Below are 19,389 nucleotides of genomic sequence, written 5' to 3' on the forward strand. Positions count from 1 at the left end.
AATCGAATTGGCTAATTAATGAACGGCACGAAATTGAGCCTTTATGTGGCCTAATCGAATTGGTTAATTCGTGTTGAATCGATGACTTTGTATGGGCGGATCGCCGTGTTGAAATGTTGATTTGAGTACCCTAAATGCTCGTTGAGTGATTTGGTGTTTGTTTGGGAGTTAATTGTCCCGTGTATCCTTGCGGTGTCTATTTGGCAGTCTGCATATGCATATGACCGTGTGCAAGATCAAAGACATAATTTAGCATGAAAATGGCCTTGGGCCGAGTCTTTGAGCACGTCCGTGTGAGCATCCGGCCTAAATCAAAGAGAATAAATTGATTGATGTGTCGGGTGTCTTGTATGGTCATATAAAGGAACGATGATGGGTTTTCTTGGCAAGTTCGTCCGTACTCATAGTACACACCGTACCATTTTTATGGAACCACACGACTTGCCAGAAGCACGATAATTCATGCCCCGTATGGTACGTACGGTTTTAAGGGATTATCGGATGCCGGTCGCAGCTTGTGATGGACCGACGCCCCGTATAGGGATGCCTACTTGCCGTGCCGTGCAGAGTGCACTAGATACACCGCTTGTAGTAGCCGTTGCCGAGAGGGAAAAGGAACGTAGCCCGGTCCCCGCCGGAAGAATGCGGGAGCGCATTGTTTGTGAGAGTTGATCACGCCGGTCGCGTAGATCCTCATCACCGTGGCGCCGAGGGCGCGATCATCGTTAATAAATGGACTTGTGTGGTGTCCAGTGTATGCTTGTGAGTATGATGCGTGTTCGGTTGGTTGCCTAATGTGGCTGTTGAGTGGAGTCGAGCATTGCATTATGCGTGGCTCAAGGCTGGTAAGTATGCATGTGGGTGATTATTGTGATGTGATATGATTGTTGGATATATGGTTATATCGTGATTTTTATAATGCTCGTGGTTAGGATGTTTTGGGCGAATCGGTGTCCTAACCGAGCTTAGGCTTGATTCATCGAGATTTATATCTCACCCCGTTGTGGGAACCATTTTTCAGGTCCCAAGTGATGGAACTTTATGGATACCAAGGCCAGGTTATGAGGGTAGTCTTTTGGAGTAGATGAGAAGTAAACCTTATCTGAACTAGTAACATTTTGAGGTCTTAGTGAGCTGCCCCGAAGTGTGGGGTTATATGTATTTCTGTAACTCAGTAGGGTTAAGACTCATCCGCTGTCGGGTGACCGTATTTGTTACTTTGGATTATCTGCCTTGGTGTATATCTCCCGCTATGCTATCCCTGTTTGTTTATATGTTGTCCGGGAGTAAACCGTTTCCGCATGCGTATATAATTGAAAGGTCGATAACGCGCCCGGGACGTTATCCTTCGTGACCTCGTGGCGGTTTGGTAGGGATGTCGCGGGTTCGAGAGTCGGGGCGTGACATCCCCACCCAAGGTGGTATCAGAGCAAGGTCCGCCCGATCCATCCGGTCATTGGCCCGGAGTAATAAGGAGCGATGGGATATGGGATAGTTAGTAGGACTTTTATCGCTATGCATGTGATTGTTATTTGAGTGTTAAGTTTTGGGGTCGCCTTCTGACCGCGTTTTGCTTTGGGGTAAAGCGGGACTCCGCATCATTTCTGCGTAATGAGCGGGCGCGGTAGAAGAGCACCTCGGGCACCCCGAAGGAGGCCCGTGAGGCTGGTAGATGAGATCGATGTTGGAGCAGCACCTCCCGTTGCACCTCCCGCAGCTGGTCCGGCTCGGCAAGAGCCGACTATGGCAGAGGTTATGCAAGCTTTAGGAGCTATGGGGGAGTTGATAGGGCAGCAGATAAGGAATCAAAATGCCGCTACCGCCGCCGCTGTTGGAGCCCCACCCGTAGCTCCACCTGCAATTCCGCCAGTGGATGTGCCACCCGTGGCCGTAGTGGAGGATCGTAAGGCTCAAAAGATGGTGGAACAGGTTTCGAAGTTGAAGCCACCGCAGTTCACCGGAAGCGGAGACCCCGAGGCCGCCACCCAATGGATTGAAGGATTGGAGAAAGTGTTCAACTTGCTTAGATGTTCTAATGAGGATAAGGTGGTCCCGGCCGTTTATCAACTAGAGGGTAACGCCGTACTTGGTGGAGAGCCGTCAAGGATAGAATTTTCCCGGAAGGCACGGTCCCGATGTGGGATACCTTTGTGGAGGCTTTTAATAGCAAGTATTTCTCGAGGACAGCTAGAGAGCGGAAGATGGCTGAGTTCTTCCGCCTCCCGCGTAATCAAATGACTGTCGACCAATATGAAGCTAAGTTCTCGGAATTGTCTAAGTATGCCCCGAGGTTGATTGAGGACCCCGAGGATAGGGCTCGAAAGTTCGGGGACGGACTAAAGCCCGAGATTAAGAGTATTCTAGCGCCGTTCAACCTTCGGGACTATGATGACCTTTATGAGAGGGCGCCGATAGTGGAGCGGGACTTAGGTGAGAGAACCGCCGCATCCGGGTCGCGGTTTGGATCCTCAAGTAGATTTGAGAAGAGGCAAGGGAAGAAGCCTATGTATGGGGGCAGACATAACATCCCACCCAATCGCAGAGGAGCGATCAATAAACCTGTTTTCCGCCGGAATGAGGTGTGCAGTCTGTGTCACCAGAGACATGGACCTGGTCCATGCCCGTTTAGGAATGGAGCCTGCTATGGATGTGGCCAGCTGGGCCATCGGGTGAAGGACTGCCCGCAGAGGCAGCTAGGAAGGCGGGCGCCACAACCGAGAGTACCGCTAAGGGGAGCCGCGCCACAAAACTTCCGGAATCGTCCACAGGCTCAAGGAAGGGTGTTTGCTGTCACCCGTGAGGAGGCGAAGGATTCGCCGACCGTTACTGGTACGGTCCTCTTGCATAATCAAGTCGCCTATGCTTTGTTTGATCCGGGTGCTACGCATTCGTTTGTTGCTTGATAAATTTGTTAAGTCGGGCTGATTTGCGTGTAGTACCATTGGATGTTGTTTTTAAGGTTTCTACACCTTTAAAGGATAGTGTAGTGGCTGCAAATGGATGTCCTAACCGTAGGCTGGTTATAGATGGACATGAGGGTAGAATAGACTTGATTGTGCTGGAAATGTATGACTTTGATCCGATCGTGGGGATGGATTGGTTGATGAAGCAAAAGGCTGTAGTGGATTGTTATCGTAAGGCCATCCAGTTTAACCCGTTGGATGGAATAGGTTTTGAATTTGTTGGGAGTCGGGGTGGAACCTCAACCTTGTTGATTTCGTCGTTGGAAGCGACGCGTCTGTTGGAAAGTGGATGCGAAGGGTATTTGGCGACCGTAATGGATGTATCGGTTGAGGAACCGAAGATTGAGAACATCGCATGAGTTCGCGAGTTTCCGGATGTCTTTCCTCGAGAACTGCCTGGTTTACCGCCGAAAAGGGCGATAGAATTTGTAATAGAGTTAGCTCCGGGGAAGGAGCCAATCTCTAAAGCGCCGTATAGGATGGCGTTGTCAGAATTGAAGGAACTGAAGGTGCAAATGCAAGAAGCGTTGGATAATGGATTTATCCGCCCTAGTGCGTCGCCGTGGGGAGCACCAGTATTGTTTGTCAAGAAGAAAGATGGATCGATGAGGTTGTGTATAGACTATCGGCGGTTGAATCAAATGACGATAAAGAATAAATACCCACTGCCTAGGATTGATGATCCGTTCGATCGGTTGCAGGGAGCATCAATGTTTTCTAAGATTGATCTACGGACAGGCTACCATCGGTTGAGGATAAGGAAAGAAGATATACCGAAGACGGCATTCGGGACGCGCTATGGACACTATGAGTTCACGGTGATGCCGTTTGGCCCGACGAATGCTCCCGCTGCTTTTATGGATCCGATGAACAGGGTGTTCAAAGAGTTCTTGGATCTCTTTGTGATCGTATTTATAGACGACATTCTAGTGTACTCGAAGAGCCTAGAGGAGCACGAGCAACATCTAAGGGTAGTTTTGGAAACTCTAAGGGTACATCGGCTTTATGCGAAGTTTAGCAAGTGCGAGTTTTGGTTAACTCGTGTGGCGTTCCTAGGCCACATGGTCTCCGGAGAAGGAATTGAAGTAGATCCATCGAAGATCGAGGCAGTTATGGATTGGCCAAGACCGAAGACAGTGACGGAGATCAGAAGCTTCTTGGGTTTGGCGGGCTATTATAGACGTTTCGTGGAAAGATTTTCAGCTATAGCCTCACCTTTAACTAAGCTACTGAAGAAGGATATGAAGTTTGAATGGACAGACAAGTGTGAGTGTAGTTTTCAAGAGCTTAAACATAAGGCGACTACGGCTCCTGTGTTGACTATTCCGTTTGGTCCTGGAGGATTCGAGATCTACAGTGACGCGTCTCTTAGAGGTCCGGGTTGCGTGCTAATGCAACATGGAAGGGTAGTAGCTTATGCGTCTCGCCGATTGAGACCCCACGAGTTAAACTATCCGACGCACGACCTAGAGTTGGCTGCGGTCGTGTTCGCCTTGAAGATCCGGAGGCATTATTTGATCGGAGAAAGTTTTCGGGTGTATACCGATCATCAGAGCTTAAAGTACCTGTTCTCTCGTAAAGAGTTAAACATGAGGCAACGTTGATGGATGGAGCTGCTTAAGGATTATGATTGTGAGATCCTATATCATCCGGGCAAGGCGAATAAGGTTGCAGATGCCCCGAGTAGAAAATCGGCGATTGCTCAATTGTGTGTACATGAATGGCGTTTACTTGAGGAAGTGAGAGACTCGGACTTTAAGTTGGAGATAAGTCGTCTGTCGAGTCTTGTAGCTACATTGAGAATTGAGCCAGAAGTGCAGGCTAGAATAAAAGCCCTGCAGTCGACGGACCCTACTATTCGGAAGATCCTTCAAGTGGACCCAGCTAAGCGAAGGGTCGATTTTCAAGTGGCCGAGGATGGGATACTGAAGTTTAGAGGACGTCTAGTTGTGCCGGTCGATGAAAGTTTAAGGGAGGATATCTTATCGGAGGCACATCGTAGCAGTTATAGTATCCATCCTGGAAGTACGAAGATGTATCAGAATTTGAAGCAACACTACCGGTGGAATGGCATGAAAGCGGATATAGCCAAGCATGTGGCTAAGTGTTTGACTTGTCGGCGGGTAAAGGCGCAGCATTGTAAACCTGGAGGTTTGCTGCAGCCTTTGGAGATTCCGGAGTGGAAATGGGAGCATATCACGATGGACTTCGTGATGGGGTTGCCAAGAAGTCGGAGAGGGCATGATTCAATCTGGGTTGTAGTCGACAGATTGACGAAGTCGGCGCACTTCATTCCAGTGAGAAAAGACTTCGCTTTGGATAGATATGCAGAGCTTTATGTGAGGCATATTGTGAGATTGCATGGAGTGCCAGTGACGATCACCTCATATCGTGACCCTAAGTTCACTGCCACCTTTTGGAAGAGTCTGCAGATCGCTTTAGGAACGAAGCTGCAGTTTAGTACGGCCTATCATCCACAGACAGATGGCCGGTCCGAAAGGACGATACTGACTCTGGAGGATATGTTGAGAGCGTGTGTTTTGGATTTTAAGGGCAGTTGGGAAGAGCTATTGCATTTGGTTGAGTTTGCCTACAACAACAGCTTTCAGCAGAGTATCAAGATGGCACCATTTGAAGCGTTGTATGGTAGAGCGTGTCGAACGCCGGTTTGTTGGGACGAAGTAGGTGAAAGGAAAATCACTGGTCCCGAGTTGGTGGAACAATCTATGGAAGCGGTCAAAGTTATCGGAGACAGACCGAGAAGCGCTCAGAGTCGCCAGAAGAGCTATGCAGATAGGAGGCGTAGACCTCTTGAATTCCAAGTGGGCGATCATGTTTTTCTGAAGGTGTCGCCTATGAGAGGGACATCCCGTTTTGGCAAAAAGGGAAAGTTGAGCCCTAGATATGTTGGGCCTTTTGAGATTTTGGAGCGGATTGGAAATCTGGCATATCGTCTTGCGTTACCGCCAAGACTGGCTCAGGTGCATAATGTATTCCACGTGTCGATGTTAAGAAAATACGAACCGGACCCCGCTCATGTCCCGAGTTATGAAGAAATCGAGCTAGATGAGCGAGCTGCATATGTGGAACACCCGGTCGGGATCGTGGATAGGAAAGAACAAGTGCTCCGGAGTAAGACGATTCCGCTAGTCAAAGTGGTTTGGCAACATCACGGAACCGAAGGAGCTACATGGGAGAACGAAGAAGTTATGAAGAGTAGCTATCCTTATCTTTTTGAAGAATCGTGATCGTACTATAATTTCGGGGACGAAATTTTCTAAGGTGGGGAGAGTTGTGACGCCCTGGAAGCCGGCCCCCTCCCCCATGTGATTTCCCCATTTCATCATTCTGCCCACACACTCCCTCCCTCCCTTTCTCTTTCTCTTTTGCTTCCTCCTTTCGTGCGAAACCCACCCCACTTATCCTTCCCAACCACTAATCCACTCACCATTCTGCCACTCTCTCTCTCTCTTATTCCCTCCACTCACCCACATGATTATCCCTTCCTTTCTTTATCTCCACTCACTCTCTCTCTTTCCCCCACCTTCTTCTTTTGTCCGCCGCTTGCCCCCCCCACTTGACCCCTCTTTCTTCTCTCCTTCTTCTTCTTGTTCTTATTCTTCTCTTCTACGATCGTTGCGACATCGCCCGACTCCGCGGAAGCCCCGCTCTGTTTCGGCGCCCCTGAAACCGAGACTTCCAGCTCCTCCTCCGGTCGTTCATGACACCATCAAAGCCAACCCCCACCTCAGCAACGTCCACCAACCTCCTTACCACCATCCCGACCCAACCCCGCTGCTCGTCGTCCACCGGAACCGCCGCGAACCGCCCGGAAACCGACAACCCCTGTTTTCGGGTTTTGCTGTTTTTGCTTCTGTTCCAGCTCAAACCGCCGTCTTCCGCCGCTCACCACCGCCACCAACGACCTCCTTAGAGTCCTATCTTGTCCCTCGGAACTTGTGGTGGTCGGCCGCCGCCCGTAGAGCCCGATTTGAGCCTCGATCGGACCTCCCCCGCTCCGCCCGCTTTTCCTCGTTTTCTGCGCGATCTGTACAGCTGCTGTTCCGCTGCTTCCGGCCACCGTCCGCCGCCCCTAGCTGGTCCCGAAGGTCGTCCTTGACCTGTAGGTAAGTCCCCCAGCCTTCCCCGGCCTCGCCTCGGCCCGCGAGATCGTTTTTCCTCCAAATTCAGCCCGGTTTCCCCTGTTTTACCTCTGTTAATTCTGTTTTTCAGCTTCCGTCGCTCGCCGGACCTCCACCGCCGAGCTGCTGCCGTTTGCAGCGATTTCACCGCCGAACTCACATCACTGTTTTCGGCCGTGAAACAGTGTCGCCGGAACAATACCGCGGTGAACAAGTGTTTCCGGCGTGAACAGTGTTTCCGGCGTGAATGTGTTTTTGGTGAGTTGACCCTAATCCTTGGTTAGGGCGCTAATTGCGCCTAGAATTAGTTAGCTAGTCGATAGGGAATTTAGGTAGATTTGATTATGGTCGGATTAGTTAGAAACCCGGTTTAGGCTAAATGACCATAATCGATTAAGTTAGAATTGTTTGTGGTTAATTGTTGTTAAATGAATTTGACTGTATGTGGTGATTTGATCGCGAGCGAGTGATAGGTTAAAGACGAGCGATCGATTGGCGATTATAAATCGAATTGGCTAATTAATGATCGGCACGAAATTGAGCCTTTATGTGGCCTAATCGAATTGGTTAATTCGTGTTGAATCGATGACTTTGTATGGGCGGATCGCCGTGTTGAAATGTTGATTTGAGTACCCTAAATGCTCGTTGAGTGATTTGGTGTTTGTTTGGGAGTTAATTGTCCCGTGTATCCTTGCGGTGTCTATTTGGCGTCTGCATATGCATATGACCGTGTGCAAGATCAAAGACATAATTTAGCATGAAAATGGCCTTGGGCCGAGTCTTTGAGCACGTCCGTGTGAGCATCCGGCCTAAATCAAAGAGAATAAATTGATTGATGTGTCGGGTGTGCTGTATGGTCATATAAAGGAACGATGATGGGTTTTCCTGGCAAGTTCGTCTGTACTCATAGTACACACCGTACCATTTTTATGGAACCACACGACTTGCCGTAAGCACGATAATTCATGCCCCGTATGGTACGTACGGTTTTAAGGGATTATCGGATGCCGGTCGCAGCTTGTGATGGACCGACGCCCCGTATAGGGATGCCTACTTGCCGTGCCGTGCAGAGTGCACTAGATACACCGCTTGTAGTAGCCGTTGCCGAGAGGGAAAAGGAACGTAGCCCGGTCCCCGCCGGAAGAATGCGGGAGCGCATTGTTTGTGAGAGTTGATCACGCCGGTCGCGTAGATCCTCATCACCGTGGCGCCGAGGGCGCGATCATCGTTAATAAATGGACTTGTGTGGTGTCCAGTGTATGCTTGTGAGTATGATGCGTGTTCGCTTGGTTGCCTAATGTGGCTGTTGAGTGGAGTCGAGCATTGCATTATGCGTGGCTGAAGGCTGGTAAGTATGCATGTGGGTGATTATTGTGATGTGATATGATTGTTGGATATATGGTTATATCGTGATTTTTATAATGCTCGTGGTTAGGATGTTTTGGGCGAATCGGTGTCCTAACCGAGCTTAGGCTTGATTCACTGAGATTTATATCTCACCCCGTTGTGGGAACCATTTTTCGGGTCCCAAGTGATGGAACTTTATGGATACCAAGGCCAGGTTATGAGGGTAGTCTTTTGGAGTATATGAGAAGTAAACCTTATCTGAACTAGTAACATTTTGAGGTCTTAGTGAGCTGCCCCGAAGTGTGGGGTTATATGTATTTCTGTAACTCAGTAGGGTTAAGACTCATCTGCTGTCCGGTGACCGTATTTGTTACTTTGGATTATCTGCCTTGGTGTATATCTCCCGCTATGCTATCCCTGTTTGTTTATATGTTGTCGGGGAGTAAACCGTTTCCGCATGCGTATATAATTGAAAGGTCGATAACGCGCCTGGGACGTTATCCTTCGTGACCTCGTGGCGGTTTGGTAGAGATGTCGCGGGTTCGAGAGTCGGGGCGTGACATCCCCGCCCAAGGTGGTATCAGAGCAAGGTCCGCCCGATCCATCCGGTCATTGGCCTGGAGTAATAAGGAGCGATGGGATATGGGATAGTTAGTAGGACTTTTATCGCTATGCATGTGATTGTTATTTGAGTGTTAAGTTTTGGGGTCGCCTTCTGACCGCGTTTTGCTTTGGGGTAAGCGGGACTCCGCATCATTTCTGCGTAATGAGCGGGCGCGGTAGAAGAGCACCTCGGGCACCCCGAAGGAGGCCTGTGAGGCTGGTAGATGAGATCGCTGATGTTGGAGCAGCACCTCCTGTTGCACCTCCCGCAGCTGGTCCGGCTCGGCAAGAGCCGACTATGGCAGAGGTTATGCAAGCTTTAGGAGCTATGGGGGAGTTGATAGGGCAGCAGATAAGGAATCAAAATGCCGCTACCGCCGCTGCTGTTGGAGCCCCACCCGTAGCTCCACCTGCAATTCCGCCGATGGATGTGCCACCTGTGGCTGTAGTGGAGGATCGTAAGGCTCAAAAGATGGTGGAACAGGTTTCGAAGTTGAAGCCACCGCAGTTCACCGGAAGCGGAGACCCCGAGGCCGCCACCCAATGGATTGAAGGATTGGAGAAAGTGTTCAACTTGCTTAGATGTTCTAATGAGGATAAGGTGGTCCCGGCCGTTTATCAACTAGAGGGTAACGCCAGTACTTGGTGGAGAGCCGTCAAGGATAGAATTTTCCCCGAAGGCACGGTCCCGATGTGGGATACCTTTGTGGAGGCTTTTAATAGCAAGTATTTCTCGAGGACAGCTAGAGAGCGGAAGATGGCCGAGTTCTTCCGCCTCCGCCGTAATCAAATGATTGTCGACCAATATGAAGCTAAGTTCTCGGAATTGTCTAAGTATGCCCGGAGGTTGATTGAGGACCCCGAGGATAGGGCTCGAAAGTTCGGGGACGGACTAAAGCCCGAGATTAAGAGTATTCTAGCGCCGTTCAACCTTCGGGACTATGATGACCTTTATGAGAGGGCGCCGATAGTGGAGCGGGACTTAGCCGAGAGAACCGCCGCATCCGGGTCGCGGTTTGGATCCTCAAGTAGATTTGAGAAGAGGCAAGGGAAGAAGCCTATGTATGGGGGCGGACATAACATCCCACCCAATCGCAGAGGAGCGATCAATAAACCTGTTTTCCGCCGGAATGAGGTGTGCGATGCGTGTCACTGAGAGACATGGACCTGGTCCATGCCCGTTTAGGAATGGAGCCCGCTATGGATGTGGCCAGGTGGGCCATCGGGTGAAGGATCGCCCGCAGAGGCAGCTAGGAAGGCGGGCGCCACAACCGAGAGTACCGCTAAGGGGAGCCGCGCCACAAAACTTCCAGAATCGTCCACGTGCTCAAGGAAGGGTGTTTGCTGTCACCCGTGAGGAGGCGAAGGATTCGCCGACCGTTACTGGTACGGTCCTCTTGCATAATCAAGTCGCCTATGCTTTGTTTGATCCGGGTGCTACGCATTCGTTTGTTGCTGATAAATTTGTTAAGCTGGCTGATTTGCGTGTAGTACCATTGGATGTTGTTTTTAAGGTTTCTACACCTTTAAAGGATAGTGTAGTGGCTGCAAATGGATGTCCTAACCGTAGGCTGGTTATAGATGGACATGAGGGTAGAATAGACTTGATTGTGCTGGAAATGTATGACTTTGATCTGATCGTGGGGATGGATTGGTTGATGAAGCAAAAGGCTGTAGTGGATTGTTATCGTAAGGCCATCCAGTTTAACCCGTTGGATGGAATAGGTTTTGAATTTGTTGGGAGTCGGGGTGGAACCTCAACCTTGTTGATTTCGTCGTTGGAAGCGACGCGTCCGTTGGAAAGTGGATGCGAAGGGTATTTGGCGATCGTAATGGATGTATCGGTTGAGGAACCGAAGATTGAGAACATCGCAGTAGTTCGCGAGTTTCCGGATGTCTTTCCTCGGGAACTGCCTGGTTTACCGCCGAAAAGGGCGATAGAATTTGTAATAGAGTTAGCTCCGGGGAAGGAGCCAATCTCTAAAGCGCCGTATAGGATGGCGTTGTCAGAATTGAAGGAACTGAAGGTGCAAATGCAAGAACCGTTGGATAAAGGATTTATCCGCCCTAGTGCGTCGCCGTGGGGAGCACCGGTATTGTTTGTCAAGAAGAAAGATGGATCGATGAGGTTGTGTATAGACTATCGGCGGTTGAATCAAATGACGATAAAGAATAAATACCCATTGCCTAGGATTGATGATCCGTTCGATCGGTTGCGTGGAGCATCAATGTTTTCTAAGATTGATCTACGGACGAGGCTACCATCGGTTGAGGATAAGGAAAGAAGATATACCGAAGACGGCATTCGGGACGCGCTATGGACACTATGAGTTCACGGTGATGCCGTTTGGCCCGACGAATGCTCCTGCTGCTTTTATGGATCTGATGAACAGGGTGTTCAAAGAGTTCTTGGATCTCTTTGTGATCGTATTTATAGACGACATTCTAGTGTACTCGAAGAGCCTAGAGGAGCACGAGCAACATCTAAGGGTAGTTTTGGAAACTCTAAGGGTACATCAGCTTTATGCGAAGTTTAGCAAGTGCGAGTTTTGGTTAACTCGTGTGGCGTTCCTAGGCCACATGGTCTCTGGAGAAGGAATTGAAGTAGATCCATCGAAGATCGAGGCGATTATGGATTGGCCAAGACCGAAGACAGTGACGGAGATCAGAAGCTTCTTGGGTTTGGCAGGCTATTATAGACGTTTCGTGGAAAGATTTTCAGCTATAGCCTCACCTTTAACTAAGCTACTGAAGAAGGATATGAAGTTTGAATGGACAGACAAGTGTGAGTGTAGTTTTCAAGAGCTTAAACATAAGGCGACTACGGCTCCCTGTGTTGACTATTCCGTTTGGTCCCTGGAGGATTCGAGATCTACGATGTGACGCGTCTCTTAGAGGTCTGGGTTGCGTGCTAATGCAACATGGAAGGGTAGTAGCTTATGCGTCTCGCCGATTGAGACCCCACGAGTTAAACTATCCGACGCACGACCTAGAGTTGGCTGCGGTCGTGTTCGCCTTGAAGATCTGGAGGCATTATTTGATCGGAGAAAGTTTTCGGGTGTATACCGATCATCAGAGCTTAAAGTACCTGTTCTCTCGTAAAGAGTTAAACATGAGGCAACGTTGATGGATGGAGCTGCTTAAGGATTATGATTGTGAGATCCTATATCATCCGGGCAAGGCGAATAAGGTTGCGAGATGCCCCGAGTAGAAAATCGGCGATTGCTCAATTGTGTGTACATGAATGGCGTTTACTTGAGGAAGTGAGAGACTCGGACTTTAAGTTGGAGATAAGTCGTCTGTCGAGTCTTGTAGCTACATTGAGAATTGAGCCAGAAGTGCAGGCTAGAATAAAAGCCCTGCGGTCGACGGACCCTACTATTCGAAGATCCTTCAAGTGGACCCGGCTAAGCGAAGGGTCGATTTTCAAGTGGCCGAGGATGGGATACTCGAAGTTTAGAGGACGTCTAGTTGTGCCGGTCGATGAAAGTTTAAGGGAGGATATCTTATCGGAGGCACATCGTAGCGATTATAGTATCCATCCTGGAAGTACGAAGATGTATCGGAATTTGAAGCAACACTACTTGGTGGAATGGCATGAAAGCGGATATAGCCAAGCATGTGGCTAAGTGTTTGACTGTCGGCGAGGTAAAGGCGCAGCATTGTAAACCTGGAGGTTTGCTGCAGCCTTTGGAGATTCCGGAGTGGAAATGGGAGCATATCACGATGGACTTCGTGATGGGGTTGCCAAGAAGTCGAGAGGGCATGATTCAATCCGGGTTGTAGTCGACGATTGACGAAGTCGGCGCACTTCATTCCAAGTGAGAAAAGACTTCGCTTTGGATAGATATGCAGAGCTTTATGTGAGGCATATTGTGAGATTGCATGGAGTGCCGGTGACGATCACCTCATATCGTGACCCTAAGTTCACTTGCCACCTTTTGGAAGAGTCTCAGACCGCTTTAGGAACGAAGCTGCGGTTTAGTACGGCCTATCATCCACAGACAGATGGCCGATCCGAAAGGACGATACAGACTGCGGAGGATATGTTGAGAGCGTGTGTTTTGGATTTTAAGGGCGAGTTGGGAAGAGCTATTGCATTTGGTTGAGTTTGCCTACAACAACAGCTTTCAAGCAGAGTATCAAGATGGCACCATTTGAAGCGTTGTATGGTAGAGCGTGTCGAACGCCGGTTTGTTGGGACGAAGTAGGTGAAAGGAAAATCACCGGTCCCGAGTTGGTGGAACAATCTATGGAAGCGGTCAAAGTTATCGAGACAGACCGAGAAGCGCTCGTAGTCGCCGTAAGAGCTATGCGAGATAGGAGGCGTAGACCTCTTGAATTCCAAGTGGGCGATCATGTTTTTCTGAAGGTGTCGCCTATGAGAGGGACATCCCGTTTTGGCAAAAAGGGAAAGTTGAGCCCTAGATATGTTGGGCCTTTTGAGATTTTGGAGCGGATTGGAAATCTGGCATATCGTCTTGCGTTACCGCCAAGACCGGCTCGAGTGCATAATGTATTCCACGTGTCGATGTTAAGAAAATACGAACCGGACCCCGCTCATGTCCCGAGTTATGAAGAAATCGAGCTAGATGAGCGAGCTGCATATGTGGAACAGCCCGGTCGGGATCGTGGATAGGAAAGAACAAGTGCTCCGGAGTAAGACGATTCCGCTAGTCAAAGTGGTTTGGCAACATCACGGAACCGAAGGAGCTACATGGGAGAACGAAGAAGTTATGAAGAGTAGCTATCCTTATCTTTTTGAAGAATCGTGATCGTACTATAATTTCGGGGACGAAATTTTCTAAGGTGGGGAGAGTTGTGACGCCCCGGAAGCCGGCCCCTCCCCCCATGTGATTTCCCCATTTCATCATTCCGCCCCACACTCCCTCCCTCCCTCCCTTTCTCTTTCTCTTTTGCTTCCTCCTTTCGTGCGAAACCCACCCCACTTATCCTTCCCAACCACTAATCCACTCACCATTCTGCCACTCTCTCTCTCTCTTATTCCCTCCACTCACCCACATGATTATCCCTTCCTTTCTTTATCTCCACTCACTCTCTCTCTTTCCCCCACCTTCTTCTTTTGTCCGCCGCTTGCCCCCCCCCACTTGACCCCTCTTTCTTCTCTCCTTCTTCTTCTTGTTCTTATTCTTCTCTTCTCTGATCGTTGCGACATCGCCCAGCTCCGCGGAAGCCCCGCTCTGTTTCGGCGCCCCCGAAACCGAGACTTCCAGCTCCTCCTCCGGTCGTTCATGACACCATCAAAGCCAACCCCCACCTCAGCAACGTCCACCAACCTCCTTACCACCATCCCGACCCAACCCCGCTGCTCGTCGTCCACCGTAACCGCCGCGAACCGCCCTGGAAACCGACAACCCCTGTTTTCGGGTTTTGCTGTTTTTGCTTCTGTTCCAGCTCAAACCGCCGTCTTCCGCCGCTCACCACCGCCACCAACGACCTCCTTAGAGTCCTATCTTGTCCCTCGGAACTTGTGGTGGTCGGCCGCCGCCCGTAGAGCCCGATTTGAGCCTCGATCGGACCTCCCCTGCTCCGCCCGCTTTTCCTCTGTTTTCTGCGCGATCTGTACAGCTGCTGTTCCGCTGCTTCCGGCCACCGTCCGCCGCCCCTAGCTGGTCCCGAAGGTCGTCCTTGACCTGTAGGTAAGTCCCCCAGCCTTCCCCAGCCTCGCCTCAGCCCGCGAGATCGTTTTTCCTCCAAATTCAGCCCGGTTTCCCTGTTTTACCTCCGTTAATTCTGTTTTTCAGCTTCCGTCGCTCGCCGGACCTCCAATCGCCGAGCTGCTGCCGTTTGCAGCGATTTCACCGCCGAACTCGTCACTTGTTTTCGGCCGTGAACAGTGTCGCCGAAAAGATACCGCGGTGAACAGTGTTTCCGGCGTGAACAGTGTTTCCGGCGTGAACAGTGTTTTTGGTGAGTTGACCCTAATCCTTGGTTAGGGCGCTAATTGCGCCTAGAATTAGTTAGCTAGTCGATAGGGAATTTAGGTAGATTTGATTATGGTCGGATTAGTTAGAAACCCGGTTTAGGCTAAATGACCATAATCGATTAAGTTAGAATTGTTTGTGGTTAATTGTTGTTAAATGAATTTGATTGTATGTGGTGATTTGATCGCGAGCGAGTGATAGGTTAAAGACGAGCGATCGATTGGCGATTATAAATCGAATTGGCTAATTAATGACCGGCACGAAATTGAGCCTTTATGTGGCCTAATCGAATTGGTTAATTCGTGTTGAATCGATGACTTTGTATGGGCGGATCGCCGTGTTGAAATGTTGATTTGAGTACCCTAAATGCTCGTTGAGTGATTTGGTGTTTGTTTGGGAGTTAATTGTCCCGTGTATCCTTGCAGTGTCTATTTGGCGGTCTGCATATGCATATGACCGTGTGCAAGATCAAAGACATAATTTAGCATGAAAATGGCCTTGGGCCGAGTCTTTGAGCACGTACGTGTGAGCATCCGGCCTAAATCAAAGAGAATAAATTGATTGATGTGTCGGGTGTCTTTGTATGGTCATATAAAGGAACGATGATGGGTTTTCCTGGCAAGTTCGTCTGTACTCATAGTACACACCGTACCATTTTTATGGAACCACACGACTTGCCAGAAGCACGATAATTCATGCCCCGTATGGTACGTACGGTTTTAAGGGATTATCGGATGCCGGTCGCAGCTTGTGATGGACCGACGCCCCGTATAGGGATGCCTACTTGCCGTGCCGTGCGAGTGCACTAGATACACCGCTTGTAGTAGCCGTTGCCGAGAGGGAAAAGGAACGTAGCCCGGTCCCCGCCGGAAGAATGCGGGAGCGCATTGTTTGTGAGAGTTGATCACGCCGGTCGCGTAGATCCTCATCACCGTGCGCCGAGGGCGCGATCATCGTTAATAAATGGACTTGTGTGGTGTCCAGTGTATGCTTGTGAGTATGATGCGTGTTCGGTTGGTTGCCTAATGTGGCTGTTGAGTGGAGTCGAGCATTGCATTATGCGTGGCTCAAGGCTGGTAAGTATGCATGTGGGTGATTATTGTGATGTGATATGATTGTTGGATATATGGTTATATCGTGATTTTTATAATGCTCGTGGTTAGGATGTTTTGGGCGAATCGGTGTCCTAACCGAGCTTAGGCTTGATTCACCGAGATTTATATCTCACCCCGTTGTGGGAACCATTTTTCGAGTCCCAAGTGATGGAACTTTATGGATACCAAGGCCAGGTTATGAGGGTAGTCTTTTGGAGTATATGAGAAGTAAACCTTATCTGAACTAGTAACATTTTGAGGTCTTAGTGAGCTGCCCCGAAGTGTGGGGTTATATGTATTTACGTAACTCAGTAGGGTTAAGACTCATCTGCTGTCCGGTGACTGTATTTGTTACTTTGGATTATCTGCCTTGGTGTATATCTCCCGCTATGCTATCCCTGTTTGTTTATATGTTGTCGGGGAGTAAACCGTTTCCGCATGCGTATATAATTGAAAGGTCGATAACGCGCCCGGGACGTTATCCTTCGTGACCTCGTGGCGGTTTGGTAGAGATGTCGCGGGTTCGAGAGTCGGGGCGTGACATCCCCGCCCAAGGTGGTATCAGAGCAAGGTCCGCCCGATCCATCCGGTCATTGGCCCGGAGTAATAAGGAGCGATGGGATATGGGATAGTTAGTAGGACTTTTATCGCTATGCATGTGATTGTTATTTGAGTGTTAAGTTTTGGGGTCGCCTTCTGACCGCGTTTTGCTTTGGGGTAAGCGGGACTCCGCATCATTTCTGCGTAATGAGCGGGCGCGGTAGAAGAGCACCTCGGGCACCCCGAAGGAGGCCTGTGAGGCTGGTAGATGAGATCGCTGATGTTGGAGCAGACCTCCCGTTGCACCTCCCGCAGCTGGTCCGGCTCGGCAAGAGCCGACTATGGCAGAGGTTATGCAAGCTTTAGGAGCTATGGGGGAGTTGATAGGGCAGCAGATAAGGAATCAAAATGCCGCTACCGCCGCTGCTGTTGGAGCCCCACCCGTAGCTCCACCTGCAATTCCGCCGGTGGATGTGCCACCTGTGGGCGTAGTGGAGGATCGTAAGGCTCAAAAGATGGTGGAACAGTTTCCGAAGTTGAAGCCACCGCAGTTCACCGGAAGCGGAGACCCCGAGGTCGCCACCCAATGGATTGAAGGATTGGAGAAAGTGTTCAACTTGCTTAGATGTTCTAATGAGGATAAGGTGGTCCCGGCCGTTTATCAACTAGAGGGTAACGCCGCATTACTTGGTGGAGAGTCATCAAGGATAGAATTTTCCCGAAGGCACGGTCCCGATGTGGGATACCTTTGTGGAGGCTTTTAATAGCAAGTATTTCTCGAGGACAGCTAGAGAGCGTAAGATGGCTGAGTTCTTCCGCCTCCGCCTGAATCAAATGACTGTCGACCAATATGAAGCTAAGTTCTCGGAATTGTCTAAGTATGCCCCGAGGTTGATTGAGGACCCCGAGGATAGGGCTCGAAAGTTCGGGGACGGACTAAAGCCCGAGATTAAGAGTATTCTAGCGCCGTTCAACCTTCGGGACTATGATGACCTTTATGAGAGGGCGCCGATAGTGGAGCGAGACTTAGCCGAGAGAACTGCCGCATCCGGGTCGCGGTTTGGATCCTCAAGTAGATTTGAGAAGAGGCAAGGGAAGAAGCCTATGTATGGGGGCAGACATAACATCCCACCCAATCGCAGAGGAGCGATCAATAAACCCGTTTTCCGCCGTAATGAGGTGTGCGCCTCGTGTCACCGAGACATGGACCTGGTCCATGCCCGTTTAGGAATGGAGCCTCGCTATGGATGTGGCCAGCTGGGCCATCGGGTGAAGGATCGCCCGCAGAGGCGGCTAGGAAGGCAGGCGCCACAACCGAGAGTACCGCTAAGGGGAGCCGCGCCACAAAACTTCCAGAATCGTCCACAGGCTCAAGGAAGGGTGTTTGCTGTCACCCGTGAGGAGGCGAAGGATTCGCCGACCGTTACAGGCACGGTCCTCTTGCATAATCAAGTCGCCTATGCTTTGTTTGATCCGAGGTGCTACGCATTCGTTTGTTCTTGATAAATTTGTTAAGTGGCTGATTTGCGTGTAGTACCATTGGATGTTGTTTTTAAGGTTTCTACACCTTTAAAGGATAGTGTAGTGGCTGCAAATGGATGTCCTAATCGTAGGCTGGTTATAGATGGACATGAGGGTAGAATAGACTTGATTGTGCTGGAAATGTATGACTTTGATCCGATCGTGGGGATGGATTGGTTGATGAAGCAAAAGGCTGTAGTGGATTGTTATCGTAAGGCCATCCGGTTTAACCCGTTGGATGGAATAGGTTTTGAATTTGTTGGGAGTCGGGGTGGAACCTCAACCTTGTTGATTTCGTCGTTGGAAGCGACGCGTCCGTTGGAAAGTGGATGCGAAGGGTATTTGGCGACCGTAATGGATGTATCGGTTGAGGAACCGAAGATTGAGAACATCGCGATAGTTCGCGAGTTTCCGGATGTCTTTCCTCGAGAACGCTCTGGTTTACCGCCGAAAAGGGCGATAGAATTTGTAATAGAGTTAGCTCCGGGGAAGGAGCCAATCTCTAAAGCGCCGTATAGGATGGCGTTGTCAGAATTGAAGGAACTGAAGGTGCAAATGCAAGAACCGTTGGATAAAGGATTTATCCGCCCTAGTGCGTCGCCGTGGGGAGCACCCGTATTGTTTGTCAAGAAGAAAGATGGATCGATGAGGTTGTGTATAGACTATCGGCGGTTGAATCAAATGACGATAAAGAATAAATACCCACTGCCTAGGATTGATGATCTGTTCGATCGGTTGCAGGGAGCATCAATGTTTTCTAAGATTGATCTACGGACAGGCTACCATCGGTTGAGGATAAGGAAAGAAGATATACCGAAGACGGCATTCGAGACGCGCTATGGACACTATGAGTTCACAAGTGATGCCGTTTGGCCCGACGAATGCTCCCGCTGCTTTTATGGATCTCGATGAACGGGGTGTTCAAAGAGTTCTTGGATCTCTTTGTGATCGTATTTATAGACGACATTCTAGTGTACTCGAAGAGCCTAGAGGAGCACGAGCAACATCTAAGGGTAGTTTTGGAAACTCTAAGGGTACATCGGCTTTATGCGAAGTTTAGCAAGTGCGAGTTTTGGTTAACTCGTGTGGCGTTCCTAGGCCACATGGTCTCTGGAGAAGGAATTGAAGTAGATCCATCGAAGATCGAGGCGATTATGGATTGGCCAAGACCGAAGACGGTGACGGAGATCAGAAGCTTCTTGGGTTTGGCAGGCTATTATAGACGTTTCGTGGA

The 19,389-nt window shown here is 49.8% G+C and overlaps 2 protein-coding genes and 2 pseudogenes across 2 annotated transcripts; 3 read left to right on the forward strand and 1 right to left on the reverse strand.

Moving 5' to 3' along the window:
* Positions 1-19,389, reverse strand: part of LOC125314374 — a 413,124-nt pseudogene that overhangs the window by 230,056 nt on the left and 163,679 nt on the right.
* On the forward strand, positions 1,612-3,322 carry LOC125314043. The gene is made up of 3 exons (XM_048275500.1): positions 1,612-2,074; positions 2,188-2,822; positions 2,960-3,322. Exons 1-3 carry the CDS (start codon positions 1,612-1,614, stop codon positions 3,320-3,322), a joined length of 1,461 nt encoding a protein of 486 aa, XP_048131457.1.
* On the forward strand, positions 9,219-13,164 carry LOC115732069 (annotated as a pseudogene).
* On the forward strand, positions 16,976-18,137 carry LOC125314044. The gene is made up of 2 exons (XM_048275501.1): positions 16,976-17,306; positions 17,422-18,137. Exons 1-2 carry the CDS (start codon positions 16,976-16,978, stop codon positions 18,135-18,137), a joined length of 1,047 nt encoding a protein of 348 aa, XP_048131458.1.

The sequence above is a fragment of the Rhodamnia argentea genome, chromosome 3, assembly GCF_020921035.1.
Source record: "Rhodamnia argentea isolate NSW1041297 chromosome 3, ASM2092103v1, whole genome shotgun sequence".
In the NCBI taxonomy this organism is placed as follows: Eukaryota; Viridiplantae; Streptophyta; class Magnoliopsida; order Myrtales; family Myrtaceae; genus Rhodamnia; species Rhodamnia argentea.

Excerpts from the sequence above, each read along its gene's own strand:
- LOC125314043 (XM_048275500.1), top strand. The coding sequence starts at position 1,612 with ATGAGCGGGCGCGGTAGAAGAGCACCTCGGGCACCCCGAAGGAGGCCC. Across the intron at positions 2,075-2,187 it reads GGCCGTTTATCAACTAGAGG|CTAGAGAGCGGAAGATGGCT; the intron begins GTAACGCCGTAC and ends TCTCGAGGACAG. Across the intron at positions 2,823-2,959 it reads AGGCGAAGGATTCGCCGACC|GTTTCTACACCTTTAAAGGA; the intron begins GTTACTGGTACG and ends GTTGTTTTTAAG.
- LOC125314044 (XM_048275501.1), top strand. The coding sequence starts at position 16,976 with ATGGCAGAGGTTATGCAAGCTTTAGGAGCTATGGGGGAGTTGATAGGG. Across the intron at positions 17,307-17,421 it reads GGCCGTTTATCAACTAGAGG|CTAGAGAGCGTAAGATGGCT; the intron begins GTAACGCCGCAT and ends TCTCGAGGACAG.